Raw genomic sequence first — 11,118 nt, 5'->3', positions numbered from 1 at the left:
TATTTGTCTGTTTTCAGTGTCTTTTTATTTAGTTTTTGATAATGATTAGGTTACATTCAACTCTTATTTTAGGGCTACATTTCACTAATTATATAATTATGTGCTGTACATTATTGTAGGGATATGGGAAAAGCCAAGAAGCAAAGACAGGACTCGGAAGATGAAGATGTGGTTTTGCTCACTCAAACATGGCTGCGCACGAAATTATGCCAAACCTCATTACCGACTGAAATTCATGGGCTTAGTAAAGAAAGACGGTATCAGATACCAGATTTATTTTTTGGTTTGCTGGGGTAAATTGAATGAAACCATGTGTGTAAACTTACAATTGTTGTTTAAATTTTACAACAAACTTGATTAAATACAGTAAAGTTCCACATTGTGATTTTTAAAATTGAATAATTAATATGTTTTATATAAACCTATGTCTAATGTCATCAAAATTAGACTTTTGTATGAACAAGCCCCATTTTTTATAAATAATCAGATTATTGCTTGGCATCAAATGTTGAAAAAGCCCGGCAATGTAGAAACCAGAAATTGAGCAAGCCTGGAAAGCATTTTACCAGAGCAGGCCCTGACGGCTTGTGCTAATTTTGACTACTGTATGTCTTGTACTATTATATTTCAATTGATGCTTGCATGAGTATGAATGAATAAACATGTTATTCCATTTAAGATCTTATAGATCAAACCCATTCTGTCTGTTGTTGTAAGAACTCAACCAACTATGTAACAATGTGTCTCAAGAACAATTTATATAAAACTGATGTTTGAGCTAGAAACTAATTTTTTTAATTTATCTTCTTTGCAAGTCACTTTGAAAAGATTGCAGGCCGTCATCAGTTATTCCTGCTGTAATATGTAAAAACATTATCAATTTGTACAAAACGTAGAGAGCTTATCTGAAAAGACACTTTTTGAGTTCAATGCTAGCAAAATATGTAAAAAAATTCTGCAAAAATAGAACAGTTATTCAGTGGTTGAAAGCAACACAAGCCCGCAAGCCCTGTACTAGTAAAATGTCTTTCGGGCTTGCTCAAATTCTGAATTTTATATAGCAGGGCTTGTTAAAAATTTCATGCCAAGCAATATTATAAGTTTGGGCTTGTTCATCCAAAAAGCTGATTTCGATGACTGGAACTTATTTATATTTCAGGGAGCTGTTGGAATTGATTAAGCGTACAGCCATATCGGGAGAGAGCAACTCTGTTCTTGTTGTCGGTGCTAGGGGATGTGGAAAATCTATGGTACAAGACTTAAATAATTATATTGTTCATATTAAAATAGTGTAACATGCGAGGCCAAAGACGCAACAGATCCCTTCAGAGAAAAGCATGCCACAGTAGTGTCTTTCGAAGCTCCTGTTGTCAAATGTAATGGAACTGACAGGTACATAAATACACCTATTGGAGAATTTCATAACACTATCGTCTGCTTTGGTGTTCCCATCTTCATCATGATACTTACTGCCATGGCTGTAGGTTTTTTGGCGTCACTGTTATGTCCCGTGATGTTCCTCTCGTTGTTATTTCCATGTCTGTCTGTGTTTCTGATATCGTATTTCATTTCAAGGCTATGTTCATCTGTGTTCCCATTGTCGTATTTTATCTCAAGGCTGTGTACATCTTTGTTCCTATTGTTGTATTTCATCTCAAGGCTGTGTTCATCTGTGTTCCAATTGTCGTATTTCATCTCAAGGCTGTGTTCATCTGTGTTCCAATTGTCGTATTTCATCTCAAGGCTGTGTTCATCTGCGTTCCCATTGTCGTATTTCATCTCAAGGCTGTGTTCATCTGCGTTCCCATTGTCGTATTTCATCTCAAGGCTGTGTTCATCTGCGTTCCTATTGTTGTATTTCATCTCAAGGCTGTGTTCATCTGCGTTCCCATTGTTGTATTTCATCTCAAGGCTGTGTTCATCTGCGTTCCTATTGTTGTATTTCATCTCAAGGCTGTGTTCATCTGCGTTCCCATTGTTGTATTTCATCTCAAGGCTGTGTTCATCTGCGTTCCCATTGTTGTATTTCATCTCAAGGCTGTGTTCATCTGCGTTCCCCTTGGCGTGCCATGTCCATCAATGTTTCTGTTGTTGTAGTTTGTGCCACTGCCCCGTTATCAATGTTTTTGTCATCGTTATTCATGCCACTGCCTTGTCTTTCAATGTTTCTGCTTGTGCCTTGTCAATTGGGAAAATTGGTGCATTATTTCAGTCATAAAAATAAGTGCATGGTGAAAAAAGGTTTCATTATCAGGATTTGTTTATTTTTATTTTTGGGAAAATTGGATGGCAGTGCGGATGTGCAAAACACACACCAGTCTTAGACAAGTCTTAGCAGTCTTTATTTTTTGCAGAGGATATAATACACTGCAAGACAATACTCACTGTAAATCGAAACTTTACATTCCAAACATGTTCGAAAATAAGAACCAGTTATGTTGCTTTCAAGTGAGGCAATCTTTTAATACAAGGAAGGCAAATCTTACAATACATTATTTTAAAGGCTGCAAAAGTTACTTCCCTGGCTTTAACTGATTTAAACAAGATTTCATTTCAAAATACAAAACAATAACTGAATTATTAGATCTGAGTTGACAACTACATGCTTGTTTGATTATTAAAATGATAGATGATAAATGATATAATAATATATCAGGTATTGATACATAAGTCCTCCATGTCACTTCCCAGCTCATGGATCTCCTCGAGAAGAGATTTTCCTTAGCCTTAACCTACCACCTGAGCAAGTGCGATGTCTGTCAATGTTGTAGTCGTCAAAGTTCATGCCACTGCGATGTATAGTAAGGTTAAGGTCACTGTTACTAAAAAAAGAAAAATTGTTGTGGTGCTTCTAATTAAGTAACTGCCAAGTCTGTCAGTGTTCCCCGTGTCCATTGTGGTCAGTTGTCATTGTATTTCTTATCAATGTTCCTGTTGTGTTTTTCATCTCTCGCTCTTGTTGTTGTATTTCATGAACTGTTTTGCCTGTTGTTGCTCTTAAAAATAGAATTTTATGTCACTACCATGTCAATAGATATGTCTTCGGGCATATTTTTGGTCGTTGTTCTTGTCTTGTATTTTATGTCACTGCTGTGTCTGTCAGTGCTTCTGTTGTCATATTTAACTTCACTTCTGTGCTAGTTGATGTCCCCCTTATCATATTTTATGTGAATGCTGTCAGTGTCTATTCTCGGTCAGCATTAACTACCCATACAGAACGTTTATACAGCTGGGGAAGAAAGCCATGAGGATCATGCAGTGTCAGTCCTGCAATTTATGTGTGTCTTTTATAGAACGAAAAAATAATCAGGTTTATTAATAAATTGGCGGCTGGTCCAAAAATATATACCGTATATATTTTATAAAATATGATCAGAATAACGTTTTGATGGACTGATCAAACTTTAAAGTTTATTGGCACTGCAGAATTGAGTATAATAATTATGAGCCTCAATTTCAATGTTGTATTCTGAATTATTAGGGACGCGCAAAAAATTGCAGGTGCCCATAACCACCCAGTCCGTCCGTCTTTCTGTCTGACTAGTGTCATTCTGGGCCAACATAGCGGTGTTTAGGGGCTGTGTCCTTTTAAGGGTAAGGGGGTTAATGGTTGTGTTTTCTTTTGAAGAAAACACATAAAGCTGCATGATTTAGCGGCTTTTTTTAAAGAAGAAAACTTAACATTAACCAGAAATGTTTGTGCATCTGTCTGTCCATTGGTCCATTTGTGACAAGTTCTGTAACTTATATAATGCTGAAATATTTTCAGATTAATTTAGCTTTGTACACTTAAACCTTTTCTTAGGGTTTTGCTATAAAAAAAACTTAAAAACAAGATATTATGTTCAAATTTTTATACTTGCCCAGAGTAATATTAAGCCTTTTTTGTGACAAGTTAGGTAATTCTTGCGTAAATATTCAATATAATTGTCATATCTATGTCCCTTTAGTTACATACAAAATTTTGAAGTGTTGATATTGTTGATTTTCACTGGAATGCGAACATCTTAGACATTGCAATTAAAAACCATTATAGATAAATGTGCAAAGAAAGCAATGACAATTCAAAACCTATTAAGCAGACTTTAACTGCCAAAATTCCATTTTGTAATGAAATAAAGACCAAATTTCCAATGAGTCATTTAAAGATTATATTTAGTTATTTAGAACCTCGTACATGCTAATATAAAGGCCTTGCAGGGCATTTCCAAAGTAAGAAAGTTAGTATCCAGTATTTATATTAGCAAAAATAAAAATTAACTATATTACATGGCATTATAATTGAAAATAGTTAAGTTCCTTTTTATAGATTTGAACAGAAAAGCTTGTCTTTTCGTCAAAGAAACAAGTGTCTAGGGATTGTTATACCCTTTGTGTCTAGGTGGTGTTGTGAAGGCTGTTGGTTTCTGCTATTTGTTATGTCATGAAATTTGGTCTACATCATCACTTAAAAGCTTAAGTGAGCCCTTTAATAGTTTAAAAAATACTTTGATTTTCACAAAAGTATCATCAAATTCACAAATATGAATAAATATTGTATTATCCTCCATTGTTTTGATTTTGGTCTTTACCAAGATCCCCCCTGCAAGTGTATTTTAACATCGTATTCTAAGTAAGCAATGTTATAGTCCCATTTCACTTTAAAGATAAATATTGTGCATCTTCGATCAGAAGCAGTTATCTTATTTTTCAGCTTATTAAAAGTGTCCTTGAGGAGCTAACACATGAAACAACTGTGAGAGAAAATCTGTTGCAAGTTCATCTTAATGGTAAGTAGGGAAAAAGTTACGATGAAACTTATTTAAGAGTATGCTGATAACGTTTTGTTGTTGCATCTTAACTTAACTCTGAAAGACAACGAACATTCGTTTTGTAAGCTTAAAAGTTATTCTGAAACTGAAGCAAAATTTGAGAAACATAGATGGTGCTCTGGTTAAAGTAATAACACTAAATAAGGTGTTTCTTCAGTGTGTGTATATATACGAACAATTCTTCAGGTTTACTGCAGACTGATGATAAAGTAGCCCTGAAAGAAATCACAAGACAACTGCAGCTGGAAAACACCATTGGGGACAAAGTTTTTGTAAATAGTGTTTATTTAAATAAGTTTTTCCCTTGTCCCTTTTTTGAGGAAAATGTTGAGGTATTGTCATGGCCTTGGTTTTGTCAGCATGAGCATTGTGCAAAATCTCCAAAACAAAAAAACAAACAGATATTCACATGATCTTGGTACAAATGACAATACACACAAGGCCAATATGTCTGGTACAAATGACAACTAGCACAACATGACAATATGCGCAAGGCGCATAAGTCTTGTACAAATGACAACACGCACAAGATGACAATACGCGCAGGGCCCATAAGTCTTGTACAAATGACAATACGCACAAGGCCCATAAGTCTTGTACAAATGACAATACGCACAAGGCCCATAAGTCTTGTACAAATGACAATACGCACAAGGCCCATAAGTCTGGTACAAATGACAATACGCACAAGGCCCATAAGTCTTGTACAAATGACAACACGCACAAATGACAATACGCGCAGGGCCAATAAGTCTTGTACAAATGACAATACGCACAATGCCCATAAGTCTTGTACAAATGACAACACGCACAAGATGACAATACGCGCAGGGCCCATAAGTCTTGTACAAATGACAATACGCACAAGGCCCATAAGTCTTGTACAAATGACAATACGCACAAGGCCCATAAGTCTGGTACAAATGACAATACGCACAAGGCCCATAAGTCTGGTACAAATGACAATACGCACAAGGACCATAAGTCTTGTACAAATGACAATACGCGCAAGGCCCATTAGTCTGGTACAAATGACAATACGCACAAGGCCCATAAGTCTGGTACAAATGACAATACGCACAAGGCCCAATACTCTGGTACAAATGACAATACACGCAAGGCCCAATAGTCTGGTACAAATGAGAATACGTGCAAGGCTCATAAGTCTGGTACAAATGACAATACGCGCAAGGCCCATAAGTCTGGTACAAATGACAATACGCGCAAGGCCCATTAGTCTGATACAAATGATAATATGTGTAAGGCCCAATACTCTGGTACAAATGACAATACGCGCAAGGCCCAATACTCTGGTACATATGACAATACGCGTAAGGCCAAATATTCTGGTACAAATGACAATACGCCCAAGGCCCATTAGTCTTGTACAAATGACAATACGCACAAATGACAATATGCACACGACTAATAAGTCTGGTACAAATGACAATACGCACAAGGCGCATAAGTCTTGTACAAATGACAATACGCACAAGGCCCATAAGTCTTGTACAAATGACAATATGCACAAGGCCCATTAGTCTTGTACAAATGATGTTATGCACAAGGACCATAATTCTTGTAAAAATGACAATACGCACAAGGCCCATAAGTCTGGTACAAATGACAATACGCACAAGGCCCATTAGTCTTGTACAAATGACAATACGCACAAGGCTCATAAGTCTGGTACAAATGACAATACACACAAGGCCCATTAGTCTTGTACAAATGACAATACGCACAAGGCTCATAAGTCTGGTACAAATGACAATACGCACAAGGCTCATAAGTCTTGTACAAATGACAATACGCACAAGGCCCATAAGTCTTGTACAAATGACAATATGCACAAGGCCCATTAGTCTTGTACAAATGACAATACGCACAAGGCTCATAAGTCTTGTACAAATGACAATACGCACAAGGCCCATAAGTCTGGTACAAATGACAATACGCACAAGGCCCATTAGTCTTGTACAAATGACAATACGCACAAGGCTCATAAGTCTGGTACAAATGACAATACGCACAAGGCCAATTAGGCTTGTACAAATGATGATATGCACAAGGCGCATTAGTCTTGTACATATGACGATATGCACAAGTCGCATAAGTCTGGTACAAATGACAATACGCACAAGGCCCATTAGTCTTGTACAAATGATGTTACGCACAAGGACCATAAGTCTTGTACAAATGACAATACGCACAAGGCTCATAAGTCTTGTACAAATGACAATACGCACAAGGCCCAATACTCTGGTACAAATGACAATACGTGTAAGGCCCAATAGTCTGGTACAAATGACAATACGCACAAGGCCCATAATTCTTGTACAAATGACAATACACACAAGATTAATAATCTGGTACAAATGACAATACGCACAAGGCCCATTAGTCTTGTACAAATGACAATACGCACAAATGACAATATGCAACCGACTAATAAGTCTGGTACAAATGACAATACGCACAAGGCCCATAAGTCTTGTACAAATGACAATACGCACAAGGCGCATAAGTCTGGTACAAATGACAATACGCACAAGGCGCATAAGTCTTGTACAAATGACAATACGCACAAGACCCATAAGTCTTGTACAAATGACAATACGCACAAATGACAATATGCACATGACTAATAAGTCTGGTACAAATGACAATACGCACAAGGCCCATAAGTCTTGTACAAATGACAATACGCACAAGGCTCATAAGTCTTGTACAAATGACAATACGCCTAAGGCTTAATAGTCTGGTACAAATGACAATACACACAAGGCACATAATTCTGGTACAAATGACAATATGCACAAGGCCCTTAGTCTGGTACAAATGACAATACATGCAAGGCGCATAATTCTTGTACAAATGACAACACGCACAAGATGACAATACGCACAGGGCCCATAAGTCTTGTACAAATGACAATGCGCACAAGGCCCATAAGTCTTGTACAAATGACAATACGCGCAAGGCCCATAAGTCTTGTACAAATGACAATACGCACAAGGCCCATAAGTCTTGTACAAATGACAATACGCACAAGGCCCATAAGTCTTGTACAAATGACAATACGCGCAAGGCCCATAAGTCTTGTACAAATGACAATAAGCTCAATGCCCATAAGTCTGGTACAAATGACAATACGCACAAGGCCCATAAGTCTGGTACAAATGACAATACGCACAAGGCCCATTAGTCTGGTACAAATGACAATACGCACAAGGCTCATAAGTCTGGTACAAATGACAATACGCACAAGGCCCATTAGTCTTGTACAAATGACAATATGCACAAATGACAATACGCACAAGGCCCATTAGTCTTGTACAAATGACAATACGCACAAGGCACATAAGTCTTGTACAAATGACAATACGCCTAAGGCCTAATAGTCTGGTACAAATGACAATACACACAAGGCGCATAATTCTTGTACAAATGACAATACGCACAAGGCCCATTAGTCTTGTACAAATGACGATACGCACAAGGCCCATAAGTCTTGTACAAATGACAATATGCACAAGGCCCATAATTCATGTACAAATGACAATACATGTTAGGCCCATAATTCTTGCTTAAGTAATTATTCAGAAATGCATCTTCCCACATTTAAAAAAAACAAAAACAGCAGATGAGGGTTGCCTACTTATTATGGTGTTCTTGTCTTTTAAGTTTTGCTCACAAATGACATAATGCACAAGACTAATAAGTCTGGTACAAATGACAATATGCACAAGGCCCATTAGTCTTGTACAAATGATGTTACGCACAAGGACCATAATTCTTGTACAAATGACAATACGCACAAGGCCCATAATTCTTGTACAAATGACAATACATGTTAGGCCCATAATTCTTGCTTAAGTAATTATTCAGAAATGCATCTTCCCACATTTAAAAAAACAAAAACAGCAGATGAGGGTTGCCTACTTATTATGGTGTTCTTGTCTTTTAAGGTTTGCTCATTAACCTTAAGACAGACTGCTCTAATTAGCAATCTTCAGTTGATCATTTCAACAAACTTTGTTTTCTCAGTTTTGATTAAGCTATTGATAAATAACTGACAGGATAAGTTTGACTATTTGAATAGAATCACTTTGATTTACAATTAATATCTAAGACACAGTGTCAGCTGATATCTATAAAAATGTTTTGAATTTGAATTCAGTTACATCTCTGTTTTAGCAAGAAAAGGGAGGATTTGTTCAGAATACATGATTAACCCATTAACATGTAGTTGGTCAATCTTACCGTCATCAGTATTTAGATATCTACAGTGCTGTAAATAATCATAACTAATCGCTGATTTTGTTTTAGGGCTCGTTTGCTGAAACTTTACAGTTCCTTTTGGAGGCTCTAAAAAGTGGTACAGTACAGAAGTTTGCTTGTGTATTCATACTCGCTGTCAGATTCATAATGTATATGGTCATAATTTACATGTTTATTTTAAAACAAATTCATTGTCAACACTGAACACAGTATTGGTGCTGAAAGTAGTCCCACTTAACTCGAAAAATTTAATTTTTACATACAATATTTCTTTTGTGTAAATTTCAAAGTTTAGACTATGTCCTATGTAAATCAATTTTAGTTTTTTGTAAACATGCATGCATCACTGTTTTATCGATGTTTTCCATCATATGGTATAACAAAAGTTACAGACACTACACTAGGTGTATAACATACCAGACAAAACAACAAATACTTCAAAAATTTGATTATTTTCACTGTAACATCAATAACAGATTATAAACATTGAAAGTAAAAAACTTAACTGGAAGTGATAAATATCTTGACCAAAAAATTCAGAACTTTTATGAAGCTGGTATTAGACAAAAGAAATATAAGCCAAGAAACTTTTCTTTAACTTTCACAAAAAAAACACCAGAAGGTTAGTTAGGCATTTATTTAACACCAAGAACAATATGAACACAAACAAAATCATCAATTCTGTCCTAAAGAATCATAAATTTTGGTAACAGGTAATATTACAGTATACATAGATTTGGTTACAGACACTACCGAAATTTAACATTTCAATGCAGTGGCAGAATCATTTAAAATCATGGCAAATTTCAACACAAAACAAGTCAACATTAACAAATAAACTAGAATATATGTTCAAATGAATGTTGACTAGATAGAATTAAAGCACCAATTTATTTTAACATGAATATGTGGGAACTTCACATTAAAATTATGAAAATGAGAACAGTATAGCCAAGTTTAAAATAGAACAATGTTGAAAACAGTAAAATACTAAATGTAGGTGATTGTTTATTAAATCATAGTCATTGAAATAAACTCTGACTGAAACTGCCTACTGAAATAGAGGCATATTAGTGATCCTGCATTTGGTTACAGACACTACATGGATGTCATGTTTGGTAATGATACTTGTGCTTTTGTCACATGACCATACTTCTTGTACTATCTAGTATAGTCACTTAAAGTAGAAATGTCTATGTGTTATTTCAAGATCAGCTTTCAGCTTTAATATATCATTTGACCTGAATCTGAAATGACCCCTTTCATTGACTACTTCCGGAGCTTGAACACAATGCATAATTACGTAAATTGGTTCCTGTGAACATTCTTCTTTATCAGGCCAGATGTACACTTGAAGCCTGACTTCTTAATGTATTTCAGTCCGACATCTGTATCAAATACACCCATTATTTCTGCCATATACATGTATACAGAGAGGTCCCTTCTTTGGCTTAAGCCCAACAGCTACAAAGTCATCAGGGTTGTATTTTTGGGATCCTGTTGGTTTTACCCTCTCAGCTGGTTATTCATGAACTTTACTCTTCTGGAGTTTTATTGCTTTCTCTCTCTCAGTTGGTACTTCCTGAACTTTACTCTTCTTTGCTGCAGTGTTTTGCTTTCCTGTCGACTTTCTCTTCTGTGGAAGCTTTTCTGTTGTTTCTTTGTTTTGTTCATTTTGCTTGCTCGTCTGTTTTCTTTCCTTGCCTGAATTGTCTTTGATAATTACTAACTTCCGTGTCTCCCAGGCATTAACATGTTCGCAGAAGTTGCAAACTCCACTACCTTCTATACATTGCTCACAATAACATCTTAAGTTTCTTGTGCTCAGTTCATAATCCTTGCCTACTGACTTTACAGCATGCAATTTTCTTGTACCTACAAGTGTCTGCACATCTGTTTCATCTCTATTCCTTTTTGCTCCAGAAACAAGGATGAATTCTCATCTTGAAATTGTGCTTGTGTCTTCATCTGTTTTTTCCACTTTCAGTTTCTGTGTACAGAAATCATACACATCTTATGCACA

At 36.1% G+C, this 11,118-nt stretch overlaps 1 protein-coding gene across 1 annotated transcript in view; it reads left to right on the top strand.

Annotated features, from left to right (window-relative positions):
• LOC128235238 (origin recognition complex subunit 4-like) overlaps positions 1–11,118 on the top strand; it is a 56,657-nt gene that overhangs the window by 142 nt on the left and 45,397 nt on the right. The window contains exons 2-6 of the mRNA XM_052950021.1: positions 120–257; positions 1,160–1,250; positions 4,694–4,769; positions 4,998–5,083; positions 9,144–9,192. Of these exons, the coding sequence (XP_052805981.1) occupies positions 124–257; positions 1,160–1,250; positions 4,694–4,769; positions 4,998–5,083; positions 9,144–9,192 (436 nt within the window). The 5' untranslated portion in view covers positions 120–123. The remainder of the gene's footprint in view (positions 1–119; positions 258–1,159; positions 1,251–4,693; positions 4,770–4,997; positions 5,084–9,143; positions 9,193–11,118) is intronic.

This window comes from Mya arenaria, chromosome 5 (genome assembly GCF_026914265.1).
Source record: "Mya arenaria isolate MELC-2E11 chromosome 5, ASM2691426v1".
NCBI lineage: Eukaryota > Metazoa > Mollusca > Bivalvia > Myida > Myidae > Mya > Mya arenaria.
The sequence above is the reverse complement of the archived record's forward strand: the minus strand, read 5'-3'. Positions and strand labels throughout refer to the sequence as shown.